We start from the raw sequence: 14,597 nt of genomic DNA on the forward strand, positions 1-14,597 counted from the left end.
TTTTGTTCACGTGAGAGAAGACATGGGCATTGTACATTTTTAGCCAGGACTGAAAGGGGAAAGGGTCTGTGTTGCTATTTAAAATCTCCACGTGTAGCCTTTATAAATAGTTTGAGTTCCAGACAGTGAGGTCATTGTGCATGGAATATTCTGAAGGCAGTTTCTAAATGTGTTTGAGTTGCATGGTATCATCCACCAAAGGAAGGTAATGAATTGATATCCAGCCTGCAATTATCTAACAGGTTTAAAACCCATCACTCAGAGATTACTTATTTCTAATTTGTGAATTACAATTTTTGTTAATTTTAATATGCAGCATCTTAGCATTCACACTTCAGATGTTAGTTCTTGGATAGTGATCTATCCAGCTTGTAGGAGAATATATTGACTGACCAGAATGTTTATCCTGACTGCACTGCTTTATATTAAGTGTGTTGCTGAAATCAGATTGGGATTGGGGCAGCTAATGGTATTTGAGGTATGTAATTTGGAAATCTAAATTTGGAAAAATACTCCTTAAATTGTGACAAGGTAGTTACTCAGATCTCTGACTGACTTTGTAAATTAGCAATAACCCAGAAAGGATTTAGTTTTAAACCCAAAAATGCTCCATTAATATTAAGGTTATAGATATTAGAAAGTTAAACTGTATCATCTATTTTAATTCTATTTGGTTGCACCAAATGACGAGATGACAATAGTCAGGTCATCATTAGCATCAAAACTTCTAGTAATGTTTTAATAGCAGCTGCTTTTCATATCGTTATGTCATGTGTCAAATTTTGTTTGATAACACTCTTTGTGAAGTGCCTTGGGACGATGTACTACGTTAAAGGCAATACATAACTGCAAAATGTTGTATAGTTGATCCATGATAAGGTCTCATCATATTGGATGACTGGTGAATTCTGTTCTATTTCATCATCCAGACAGTGTATAACACAATAAAATGCACTGGAAAATCAGCATCAAAATGTAAGAACTGCAAGTGCTGAAAGGGTTAAAGGCCTGATAAATGATATGTATGTACTTTACCAACAGTGGAGAACCATTCAAGAGCAACCCTTGATGAGGCACTGTAGTACTCTTACTGGGCTGGCCTTCTGGCTTAACGTCAATCTTTCCCAGTTTTAAACCATATCATGTGTGGGGGAAATCTGGCACATCTTCCCAGTTGTACTGTGCCTTTCTTTGCCTTCCCCAACCACCAGCACCTACAGTTAGAATATGGCAGTGTTCTTTGTTCCTCGAGCTGCCGTAAATATCAATGTTTCAGTCCCTTTTGCTCCTATTGTCATTCTAGCATTTGCTGCTATACTTAATTTTTTGCAGAGCATCATTTTGGAAAGTTGTAATTTTCACAAACTTCACAGCATAATACAAAGGAGCTAACAGAAAGCCACTCGCATCCATTTTAAATCAATGTCCCTTGCAAAAGTCTGGCTTTAATATCCTTTTGTTTATTTCTGTGGGCCTTCTGTGTTAATTGTAACTGTTGATCTCATCGAAGAACTGATTCAGATGAATTACTGAGCCCAGCAGTGCAATGAGTGAGAATTAACATGATGTGCTTACTACGTGCAGATAGTTGCAGTGTCTTGAGGCTGAACATGATGGGGTAGAGTTTCCGCTTTGGACCCAGTTTCGGAAATTGGTCCCAAAATGCGCACAAAAGTCTGTTGGTCAGTTTACAGTTCAAGCTTACAATAAAATTCATTTTCATAATCGCAAACTAAAATCTTCAACGAACCAGCGCCATCAGGCAGCGTAATAGAATGTAATCGTTTATTTTTTCTTTTCATTAAAAATTATTCCTTGATGTATTTGAGTAGTAACCTGCTGAAGTTTTATTAACACAGCTGAAAATGGGTTTATCACCATAAATAAGCATTTTTAGTAAATGTTCAGTCCTCTAAGTAACCTGTTTTAAAATGGCTGAAAATGACTTTTTTTTAAAAACTATACTCAATCATTTAATAGTTTCATGGCTGTACACTAGTTTCGTGGTAAAGTAATTTTTTGATATGAAAAGTTTTTAAAACATGCTAACTAGTGCCTGTGCAACTAGGAAGATATGCACAATTAGAAGAGCCTTCCCAAACTAGCCTAATTGGTGGAATCTCGCAATTGTGACGTGGGGGGGGGGGGGGGACGTGGTCAGTGTTGTGGGCGGAGCCTAATCTGGGTGAATTAAATCTTAAACCAGCGTAAAAGAGTGCAGAAAACACAGATGTAATAAAAACACAAAATGCTAGAAATACTCAGCCGGTCAGGCAGCATCTGTGGAGAGAGAAATAGTTAAACTTTCAGGGTGATGACCTGGGCGGGAGGTTGGGCATGTGTGCCCCTACTGTTTGTCTCGGCTGAGATTAGTGAACTTCAATACAAACAAGGAAGTGAACATAAGGCTTTCCTAGTCTGTATGGCTTAAATCCACACCGGCAGTACATTTACCAACTGAACAGTCAGGAGAGCCCACATTAATCAAATTACATTGGAGGCCCTGAGGTCTACTAGTTTATTACTTAAGAGTGGGATGTGCTGAAATGATGTGCAGCACAATAATCTTTTCACAGCAGATTCTCAGTGCAGCCCTGAGAGTGCTGTCTTTATATTGTTGACAGTCTACAGCTGGCTCTTGGGGTGGCCTTTTTTCCTCCTCATTCCCAGTGAGTATTTGTTGTGCTTTAGTATATTCTCAGTAGCGAATGGAAAAAAAATAGGAGCCAGTAAATGGAATTATTTTTAAAAACAGCAGGATTTAAAAACTGTAGCATAAGCCTTGTTTTTGTAAATACAAACCATCTGTTGTATTCGCTCACTGAGGTTAAATGTTCCCTTTAATTTGTTGCAAGAGATGATAGTGATAGCCCCTGTTTAAAGTTAATGTTTGTAGAATTAATTTCAAATGCTATCTCTTAGATGAGATTTAGGAGAAAATTAAATGGACTTTGCTTGGGTGAAGCAATGTTAATCTTTTGAAATTGTTATTTTTTAAATAGGACGACTTTCTATTAATTCACTATGATAAAGGACCTTGCCGAAACAAGCTTGGCCATACTCGTGCCTCTGTCATCTGGCACAGAACCCAGGTGAGTAGAAAAAGTCCTGTTTCCATCACTGTCACTCTAAGCTGTCAGTGAAATGGCTGTCCTTATCATTACCCAATCGTGTCAGTGATCATGTCATTCTTAATCGATTTGGGAGCAGCATTTAACTACATGAAAAGATCCTGTTGACCCCCAGATAGATTTCAGTATCTGACTCTCGTGACTCCTTTGCTGCACGTTCTCAATAAATGCTTGGCACTTTTAGCTCACAAAGGTGTCTCGAGAGTTTGAGTTCAAACTGGAGACAAGTATTGTACCAGCAGTGAAACTTATAAACTTATTACTTTTTCTGCCAGTACTATTCTCAGGAACCATTGGAAATACTCCAAGAAGAGTATGTGTAATGGGCTACAATTGCATCATAAATTACTCTCCTCTTATCCCCTCTCCTTCCCCAAGAAATCTAAAATCCAAGTAAAGTGGGAAAATGGTAAAATTACTCTTGGATAGCAATATTCATCCTTTTATTCTTGGTTTCCCTTTCCCTGAGCATGTATTGTTTCAGGATTCTCCTCTCTTGAGGTGACTGCTGAATTACCAGCTAGCCACAGGAATGATAATGTAGGCAATCCAGATGATCAGTATCATTTCTCATCCTGCACGTTGAATGGGAGAAAGCAAAACCAGCTGAGTGCATAGTTTTGGTACCAATTTTTCTCAATTTCTCGATCTTCTGGTTGGAATCCAGAACCAGCAAAAATTTGACTTTGTAGGATTAAATATGGAGCCACATGCTGGTACTCGCCATACTGGACAACAGCTAGAGAGGGGAGAATAAACTGGTGAATTTCAGGGATTGCAAACTATGAATACTTTCTACGAGATATTATTTCTTAAAATCAGTTTTCCACATTAGCTGGGATAAGAAGGGTTAGGGGTTAGTGAGGAATTTTATATATAGAAAATAAATCTTCCTCCAAACTTTCCTTAATCTTTGATATGCTTGGACATCAAAATTGTAGAATTAGGTTCATGCATTTTTTTTTGTTAAAAGTATTCCAAGGAATGTGTCATCTGTAGGGTCACAGAGTCCGTATAATTAGTAAAATGATAAACCTATGAATTCAGGACTGCGTATAACAGCTATCAGTGAGGACAGTTACCGCATATCAGCTGGAATATTAGCTGCTGTTGGTTGCTATTGCTGTTACTAAGTGTATATAAATAGGGATTATCTCTGCTATACTCCATCTTTGTACGTCCTATTGTGTAAGTCAGGCTTGGAGAAAACAATCCTACGGTGAATGTCAAAGAATTGTAGTTATCTCCAAACATGTTTTATGTAATAATTGAATTTTGTGCTTTTTTTTTGCATCAAGGACAGCAAATTTTGAGCAAAATAAAAGGAGTGAAATGCCCTACAGATTTTTATGGACTAAAATCAATTGCTTTACAAGAGCTACATTTTCCTGTCTACCTGGATATTGTGTAGTTAGAATCTAAATACACAAATATTTATCCATTCTGTGCAACATTTATTTTACTGCTGAAATATATAACTTTGGTGAAAATGTTCTAACTGCACAAGGAATGGAAAAACTTGTGCTTGACAGGCCAGAATTTGACTGGTTTTCTGGAACAGTTTCAGGCGAGTATGGGTTTGAGGTCAATCGAACAGCAGGTCACCTTTGTGTTGTGTGAAAATATTATCTGCTTCTGAATAATTATCTATTATTCAGAAATTCAGCAAATCATACAAAGTTATGTTAATGTGGAAAAGGTCTGTATTGACTGCTAAAAGCAAAAGTTGCCAGTTATATAGGGAAAGATTTCCACTGATCATTATTTATAGCAAAATTGTAAAAGCTTGCATGTATTCCCACATATATTTGCTTATAGTGTCTGCCTATTGTATGCTTGATGTATGGTCATTAGCATCTGTCTCTCTGTTCCTTTTTGTTCTTGTTAAAAATGATAATTTGTGAAACATACAGACAATAAAGAAATCTGGTAAATATTTTAAGATTATAATTGGCTCATCAGTTTTAGGTAATAACTTTATTGAATGAGAGTCTAGTTTCATTATTACATGATATAGTAATCATGTTTTATCTTCTTCTCCCATTTAGGTAGTTGGAATATTTGCAGGATTTGGCCTTTTGCTATTAGTAGCATCACCTTTCCTCCTCCTTGCCACACCATTTGTCCTCTGCTGCAAGTGCAAATGTAACAAAGGAGATGATGATCCTTTACCCACATAGGCTTGATGCCCAGAAACAGAAAACAGGACGGCGGCATTTTATGAACATTCTTTCCTATTTTACTTATCATCTTAAACTGTCTTCTTTTGACCCACTGTATATTCCAGTGCCAAAATTTCTTTCCCGATTTGCACAACTAAATTACACTCCAGCGTCTGTGAGAGTGCAGTCAATTTTTTTTTAAGTTTAGTAAAGGAAAAATCTGGATGCCCATCAGACTCGTTATTCATAAAAAATAGAACAGGAATATGGTACTCTGCACAAAGGCTCTGGAACATTGGTAGTAAGCTTAGAAAAGTACTTGTTCCAAAAGAAGCAATAGTCTTGACAATGTGTACAGCTTTGCATTTAAATACAAAATATATAAATTGAATAAGGTTATATGAAGAAGGAAAAAATGCAATTTTGTAAGAGAGAAAATGCTGGCAATGCTTTTTTGCTGATTAAAATTGGGCATTTAAAGGTTTCATAATTACTAGGCGGTGTGATTTTCATGCTGTTTATCCGTATCTGTCTACAATCTAATATCTCCATGTTTTTATGTGTTTGCAAATTTCTGAATGTATAAAGGTGCTGCATTGTCTATTAATAGATATCTGCAATAATATTTCTGTACTAACATTTGACTGCAGATGTGAAGGCTGATTACTGACAATGGGAGAGTGAACATGTAAAACTCATGCAAATCTTGCCACATGCTCAATGTCAGAACTGGTGTTTATTAAAATTGGTTCTAGCAACCAATTCTTAAAAGTTACTGTAATTTGGGTTTGTTGTCCATGAAGTTGAGAACAAAAAATCTGAATTTTCACTCTTGTTTTAGGTTTTTTGACTTGAACAAAAACCTTATTAATGGACCCCTTAAAAGAAAAAAAGAGATAATACTGTGCCACAGTTACCCTTAAAGTGATTGTAAATTAGGAGATTTCTCATTGTGGCAGCTTCCCTTTGTCCAGTCCATGTTCTGTTCCACAGGGTTAATTGGAAGGACATGGAAGGGTCACAATGAGTCAGTTCTTGAAAGGCTTTCAGTTTGCCTTAGTGTGACCAGACTTGATCATTTATCTGTAATGATGATTGGGTTCTGTCAGCAGCTTTTATATTATGGTTCATTAACTGTTCCAGTACCTGTTAATACCAGATTGCCGCATTTATACTGCACATGCCCTAGTTGCATTGAAGCCACAATTCCATTCACAACTCGGATCATTTTTACCTGTACCCTACCCCAGATTAAATTTCATGCAAATCAGCAATGCCTAAAGCAGAATGCAGGCTTCAGGCTCAAGCAAGCTGAGAGGTATGCCTGCCAGCAAACAGAACCAAAATATTGGACCCAAAGTAAGTGACACTCACTGGAACCAGGCTTTTGTCATTGGGGAAACCTAATGAACCCCCCCTCAGTCCTTAGTGGAGGATTTTGGCGCCTTTACTGCTACCATGACATTTATATTGCTATGCTGTTTCTGATACTTTTGCTGTTAGAGGCATACTCTAGTATAAAGGGGGGAGGGGAGGGGTGGGGCATCTATGGCTTTGGTTGCTTTCTAGCTCCACATAAACTCCCGCTTTCTCTCATTTCCTCAGCTTTAATGTAATGATTTTGAACCTTCACCTCATCTGACCCAGTTCTTGTAATTACTTCTTGGTCTGTGGACTTAAGAGATGAGTAATTAGAAGCACAAACTAAGGGGGAGGGGAGTGAAGAGGACAAGAAGCCCAGTGGTTCAAAGTTGGTTGTGGATGAACCAATGTTCTGAAACAAAAGTATGGATAATAAGGAATAGAGGAAGCATGGTCATGAAAACAATCACATTGAAGAGCGAAATCAAGTCATGATCGGTGAGCTCTGTTATTGCCAGTTTGGATGTTTTGCTATCAAATTCTCGCAGTACTTGCATCGCATTGTTGTGTGTACATGTGCTCTGTCTCTATCTTAATTGAAAGACATATTCTTGTGTCCTAAAGTAATTTCTATAATTATGCAGAATTTCTGTAGTGCTATCAGCAAAAAAAAAGTAGACGGCTTTTGTTTTTATTAAGTAGGTAGCTGAAGTGCAAAGGGCTGCTGGAACGTGTCATTTATGTGCCTTTGTTTGATACTTTTCATTTCAGTTAAATGGTTTTATTTGTTATCTTACAGGAGGCTGGGAATGTGAACACAGGCAGTTCATTTCTGTGGAAACATGAATTAAACACTGCACATACAAGGACAAGCAGCACAAATAATGAAGGTGAGGCAGAGTAGAGTTGGAACAGGAAACATAAATGAATATTGGAAATTCTTCAGGGACTTCTGGCTTTTTTATAAGGGGGGGAGGGAGAACGTCTAATAGTTTGTCCTTGCACCTCTTGTTATTTTTTAAGTGGCCCAATGGCAATAGTGAAATGTTTCCTGCTTTTAAAAACCTGTCTTCAGCTCCTGCCAAAACAATCACTGGATATACAAATAGATTCTTCTTCAGTAATACTCAATTTATCATCTGGAGCTGGTGACAGTTTGCAGAGAGCAGTAGGATTGTAAAAGAATATTACCTTTGCAGTTTTCTTTTCCTCTTGCTCCTACATTTTTTGGGGGGGTTCAATATCATTGACCACTCCCACAGGTGAGTTTTCACTCCATACGTAGCAGAGATTGCTTTCACTTGCTCAGGCAGCCAAATTCTGGGAATAGTTCCATTCCCAGGGATAGAATGGGGAATCCTCTTCACTTTCAGCTTACTGGTTTTATCGCATGGCAGGGTGGTGCTACACTAGCCCATGACTTAGCCTTTAATTGCCAAACAAATTTATTAAACGGCAAAAGACAGTGAACAATCGCAATGACACAACATAGATTTTGCAGTAGTTATTAAACAGCTACCTTGTCTAAGCAGAAGTGAGATAATGGTCATTTCTGCTATGCTAAACTATGTATTCTTATATGGCATTCTGTTCCTATTCTCGCCATCCACAGAAACTATCTAGTCTGATTAATCTCAAGGCTTTACACAACTTTCTTCTTCAAACCAGCCTGGCTAAGAAATACTTTTAAGTAAATAACCAGGACCAAACAGATTTAAATAACTCTATTAAATCTTTTTTTTTTTAAAAGAAGCTGCCAAATGAGCATAATTCAAACTAATCCCGCAAGATGTTTGTATTTGAATTGAGTGGCTTGATTCCCTTCCTCAGACACATGACTGCTATTGTATTAAACCTAAACTAGGGCACGTTTTCTGTGAGTGAAGCTGGTTAATATCGCTTTATGTACCAAGACAGAATTAAGGAAGCCAATACCATACTAAGTCTTAGACAAAGCACTTGGCTTTTGTCATAATTGCATTAGCCAGTGGTACTGATTGCTACTAAAGGCGCAACAGCCTCCATTGTTTTCAGGGAACAAAATGATTCTTTATGCAGTATGATTACACAAGAATTGAGGTTGATGCTGCACAATATAATAGTGTTGCTGTAGTACAAGGCAGCACTTATTTATTTATTAAATGAGCAGGATAGCTGAGAACTGGAGACCCCGAATCTTTTGGAGGAGCAACGTTTCCAACATGAAATTGGAAATGAAATGTGGTATGATTCGAACACGCGCCCACGTTTTTTGGAGGCTGGCAAAATGCAAACACCAGTCGGTCGTCCCGATGCAGCTCACTGGTTGGGGCCTTCAGTATTTCAGTCGACGCTGAGCCAGTCGGCTGGTAGGTGCTGGGTAGGTAGCAAAGTGGGTGGGGGTGGGGGGGGGGGGGGGGGGATGATCCCGGGCCAGCAGCAGCCTTCAGTAACATTTTGGCCCTTAATTAGGCCACTGAAGACCTGGAACAACTGGGCAGAAAATGTGTTGTGTAAACACCCATTTGATGACCAAATTTGCACCGGAGCCCTACAATTGACGCTGAGAACCCGATTTGCATATACAGGCTAACCAATGTCTGTTTTATGTGGTCTACCTACACAACTATAAGTCACTGGCTTCCAGTTTGGCAGCTGACGCACTTGTGGGGGGGTGGTGGTGATCACTCACAAAAGATCACAACCCAAAATTTGTCCCTCTAACCTTGATTTTATGCCCAAAAAGAGCACACCATTGTTCAATCCCCCCCCCCCCCCCCCCTTCCCAGTCTCCATGGGCTGTATAGTTCCACATCTTCTTGGGGGCCAAATAAAATTTAAGCTCCCATTAATTTGTGTCTACCTCAAGTTGCTGATACTTAACAGATCTTAGTTAATTTATCCACCAGTGAGCAAAACAAACAAACTTGTTCAGAAAGCCAAAATATATGGTGAAAGAACTGACTTCACATTGTTTCTCTGAGACTATTGGAAATCACCGTGAAGTATTTAAATTAAATTATTGCTGGTGTCAAAATAATACTAATCTGAAAATCTACCACTGTGGGTTTGGAGGAATGGGAAAGGAGAAAGGGGGTTTAAGAAATGTTCCAGTCCTCCCTCTTTTTTATTCAGTATTGTCTTTGAAATCAAACTGTCAAGGTTTTGATTCACCCTCATTTAGCATCACTGAAAACAATCCCCTTTATCTGTCCTGAATAGAAGAAAATTATTACTATACTGTTAGTCAGGACAGATATAGTGACTCAGCTGGTATATTTCCCTGACCATTATAATTGTTAAAGCTTTTAGAATTTGAGAAATGTCTCACTCAAAGCAGGAACTTCTAGATGATTCTAAAAGCCTGCATACATTGACTGCTGGAAGGCTGCATTTTGAAAGGGACACGTGATCCATCTTTGACATTACATAGAATTTACAGCACAGAAACTAGCCATTCGGTCTAACTGGCCTACTTCACCTAATACTATCAGCAACACCTTCTATTCCTTTATCCCTCATGTAGCATCTGTGCTATTCGCCTCAAAAATAAGTTCTTGGTGTCACTTTTCTTTTGTCCTTACACATACTCTGCATATTTTCTGTATACATATTTAATGCTAAACAATTTTGGTTTGCCATGGAAAATATTTTTTTGTTTATAATCTAATACAAGTATTTTAGGCAAAATATTTCAAGAGTAAATACAAAGGTTTTCTATCACAAACTACATCATTTAGTCTTAAAATACTTATTTTTTTAACATTATCATATCTTGCATTGTGTTGGGAATGCCCATTATCCTTTTCGCTGTTCTCTATAATCATTACAGCAGAATAGTAGTATTTGTCTTGAACGTTTAATGGTTTCTTTGTAGTCTGTGTTTCTATGCAGAAATGTTGCAAAAAAAAGTGTTTTTTGTGTATCTTTTTTATATTAACAATAAGGAATGTATAAATAATGTCAGCTTTATTTTTCCTCTTTTTCTCTCCAAAATATTGCCATGTGATTTAAATCCAGTCTCTTTCTGGTTTTGTAACCTATGTATTGTGCTAAAGGAGTCGGTTTTATGCCTTAAAATGCTTCTGTGAGTCCAGTTAATGTTAACGATGTCCTGTAGATAAATCCTAGAATGCTAATGCAGAATATTTGCATAATCTTATATAAATGTGTGAAGATCCTGTTATCTCCTCCGTGTATTGCTAAGCATGGACAAATCTTGTGTGTAAATAACTAAATGTATTCCAGCGTTTAAAAATATATATATAAATATATATATAATTGGTATCGCATTTTTTAAAATAAAAGAATGCAAGTACCCATTATTCTTTTGTGCCGCCAAAATTGAATATTGTCATATATCTTTGGTGCATTTTGAACTTGACCGAATTGTCCTGGTGAGGTTTTCACTACAGAAACAGTAGCCCTCCCAGTTCTAGAGCAAAGTCTTATTGACATTTGACTGTACTACTCTCCTCCAGCTGAACAATGATGGAATTCCATTTCTGTGAATCCCTAGACTTCCCAACCATAATAAAAAGCTGCATACTTTGCAAAAATCAACAGCAGTACAGTAAAGGAAGGTATCCAGTGTAATCCCAATACCTGTATTGCATTTAAGATAGCTTTTCTATTGTATTAAAATAAACAAGCAATTAATGGAGCCAAAATTGCCGATGCGGTGGCCTCTTGAGCGAAATTCCGCTCTTTGCCTTTTTTTTTAAGCAGACCGGAAGTCGGTCATAATGGGGGTAGATGTGCGGTGGTAAGTGGAAGTTCGCACTCTGGAGAGGCGGGTGTAGTGGCCGCCGCTGTCTGTCATCAGCATAGCGCTGATGATGTCATCACGGTGCCGCATCACCACGGCTCTCCCCTAAGGGGAGAGAAGCTGCGATTCTTTAGATTAGGTCCACTGGGCCACCGGGGAGGGGTCCAGGCTGCCTGTTGGTGGCCCAGCCGGGGGGCATAATTGTTGACCCACATGGCAGTCAGCCGACACAAAAAAACAACATGGCAGCGGCAATAGGTCCTCCCTTTTTAATGGGAGCCACACTGGCATTTTAGAAGGACTTCAAGCTCAGTGCACCGGCAGAAAAAGCTGCCAGTGGCACCAAGCGGGTGCAAAATTCTTTCAGTGGAATTTCGCCTTCGGCGGTGCACGCTCTGAGGGTGTACTTGGGATGGATCGGCAGCAGCGAAGCAGTAGTGTGGGGAGCCGGGGAGCGGAATTTTCAACATGGCGGCCATTACATGAAAAATCAGCGGCCATTGAACTCCGCAGTGCAGCATGGTCGCCAATTTCCAGCAGTAACAGGCCTTAAGGGAAGGGACAATTTCGGCCCCAATATATTTTAAATTTCAGAACTACAGATGTTAGAGGACTGAGGATTGCTCGTGAATGAATCTGTTAACTTTGACGAGAAAATGCTTTGAAAATTATGCTTCAGTTGAGATACTGTGCTCCCTACCTCACTTGGGTTGGTATGTGAATGCACAATAGTTCTCCAGAAGCAATGAAGATAGTTCAAAGATCAAGAGCTCAGAAATTGTGCAAAGTTCCAAGGTGCAAGACAGATCCGCCAGGTTTCCAACCATCTTTAAGTAGATTGGAAACCTCAAAATTGGTAGGATGCTTTTTCTGCCCACCGGAGTTATACCAATAGTTTGGGGTGGTTAGGGGAGGGGGGTGACTGGGTGTTCCTGGCTACCCTGGGAAGCCAGCCACATATGCCCGATAGGTCCATTGGACTACCATCTGTTGAGAACAGAGGTAGGTTCTAATCTGGGCCTAGTAAAGGCCCCAACACTAGTCAACCCCAGAGGGAACAATTGCTGTAGCAGAGTGTGAACCTTCTATTACTATTAATGAAAGTTTAAAAATATTACCCTACTTTTCCCTTCTGCCCTCAGGTTCTCCCTCTGAGAGGCCTATTACAATGTTTTCATGAGATGGTGCCTACTGCTATTATTAAAGTGTTCTCATCCCCGGGATTTGAATGGGGTTGCAGCAGGTGCAAGTTCTGTTCAGAATATGACTATCACCAGCCACACTGGACACTTTTTGTAAGACTAAACTATCGACCAGCTCTATTCATGGTAAAGTTATTCACAGAAGCAGCACTGCAAGTGCCAGCTTGGCTCAGTCAGTAGCACTCTTGCATCTGAGTTGAATGTTTTAAGTCACTCCAGGACTTGGCTGGCACAACAGTGGAGTGCTATGCAGTTACATGTGTCATCCTTTGGATGAGCCATTAAAACCCCATATGTCCTACTCAGGAGGCGAAAAGATCCTGTGGCAGTCTTCGAAGATGAGCAGACATCTTAATGTGCTGGCGAACATTCTCCCTGCAACCAGCATCAGCAAAAACAGATTATCTGGTCATTTATTTATTTGTTAGTGGGATCTTGCTGTGTTGAAAGTGACAGCACTTTAAAAGTAATTCCATTGGCTGTAAAGTGCTTTGGGACATCCTGAAGCTGATAAAAGATACTAAATAGATACAAGTTCATTTATTCTCCTTCAGAAGTGAATTAGCTCAAATACCCATATACTGGAACAATGACTACAATCTATACAAACTATAAACACAATGACAATACAATGCTGCCTTGTCTGTGTTTGGACTGTTTTAGGTTCCATCAGCTTTTGGGTCAAAGCAATATTAACATCGACAAAATAAAATACTGCAGATGCTGGAAATGTGAAACGAAAACAGAAAAATGATGGCAACATTCAGCAACTCAGGCAGCCTCTGTGGAAAAAGGAAAAAAAGTTAACACTTCAAGTGTAGCCCTTTGTCATAACATTAAGGGGCTGAAGTTGCCCCTTTCTATTAGGCTCCCTGAAAGTGGCAGCCACGGGTCAGTGCGGAGGGGCCGCCATTTTAGAAATGACCCTTTCTCAGTCTTGGAGCGTGTAGGGGACTGCTCCGCCCGTTTTACCACCACGGCATGCACATGCCGACCCTTTATCAACCGACGGCGACCCCGTCCTGAAATTGGCCTGGGGGAAATTGCCCCTTTTGAAAATTACCACGCAGGAGCGGCGCCGCTGCCGGTCGGTACCACTGTCGGTACCCTTTCTGTGGTTTGGCAGCGAGGCTTGGGTGCCAGGCCACTGGCCCGGTTGAAACCCTCCCTGGTGGCCCAGTGTTTGCCACTGAAGTGGCTGCAGAGTTCGCAGCATCTCTCCCCTTTAATTGAAGGAGAGAGACGCTGTGACGCGCCAGCGCGATGACGTCATCAGCGCGGCGCTGGTGTTTGAGCATCGGCAGCTCCGACACGCCCCCACTTCCACCCCGCTAGTGATGGCTAATCTAACGCGAGCGCAGTTCCGCCCCTCTCCCCACACCAACACTGCTGCAACTGGAAACATCACCCAAAAAGCTGAATTTCTCCAGATTTGCCACCCCATGCATTAGGTGCGACTCGTTTTGGGCGGTGGACAATTTCGGCCCCTAACTCTCTTGACCCAATTTGGATCAGAACACGAGTAGCCTCCTTGACTGGATTAAAATGATTGTTTTGAGAGGTACATTCAGTCCTAATTAGTTTTTTTTTCAATGAAAACATTCACGTGTTAAAGACATTTTTGTTCCTTCAAAGTGTTATTGCAGCCATTTTGGGGGAGAAATTTAACTTCAGCAGGGATGCAAAAAAGGGCAGTAGCAGATTGGCTGCTCATTCTGCACACCGCCTGATTTTCCTTTCCATTAAATAATTTTGCGCTCCTGCCAAAGTTGTATTTCACCCCATTTCATTCTCTAGCCCATTGGTATTCAATTTTTTTTTTACTTTGAGGGCTGCATATATGCGTACCACAGTGTGAAGGGCCGCATCTAGGGGATAATTTTAATACTTGACAATAGTGTAAAACGGGCGATGTCGGATTGGCCGACCATTAAAAACCAAAAATCAGCAGAGGTTGAGTCAATGAGAGGCTGATCCAAATATTTAAATTACC

General features: G+C 39.8%; 1 protein-coding gene across 3 annotated transcripts in view; it reads left to right on the forward strand.

Annotated features, from left to right (window-relative positions):
* rnf144aa (ring finger protein 144aa) overlaps positions 1–9,047 on the forward strand; it is a 113,614-nt gene extending 104,567 nt beyond the window's left edge. The window contains exons 7-9 of one of the 3 annotated variants that reach the window (XR_011593830.1): positions 3,003–3,092; positions 5,180–6,652; positions 7,455–9,047. Coding sequence is in view for 2 of the 3 variants with exons in the window: in XM_070884951.1 (XP_070741052.1) it covers positions 3,003–3,092; positions 5,180–5,311 (222 nt within the window). In the remaining variant the exon portion in view is untranslated. Of the gene's footprint in view, positions 1–3,002; positions 3,093–4,429; positions 4,742–5,179; positions 6,751–7,454 lie in introns of those variants that run through there. The other 2 variants (XM_070884951.1, XM_070884952.1) reach the window with 2 other exon arrangements.
* Positions 9,048–14,597: the final 5,550 nt, after the last annotated feature.

The sequence above is a fragment of the Pristiophorus japonicus genome, chromosome 7 (assembly GCF_044704955.1).
Source record: "Pristiophorus japonicus isolate sPriJap1 chromosome 7, sPriJap1.hap1, whole genome shotgun sequence".
Lineage (NCBI taxonomy): Eukaryota > Metazoa > Chordata > Chondrichthyes > Pristiophoridae > Pristiophorus > Pristiophorus japonicus.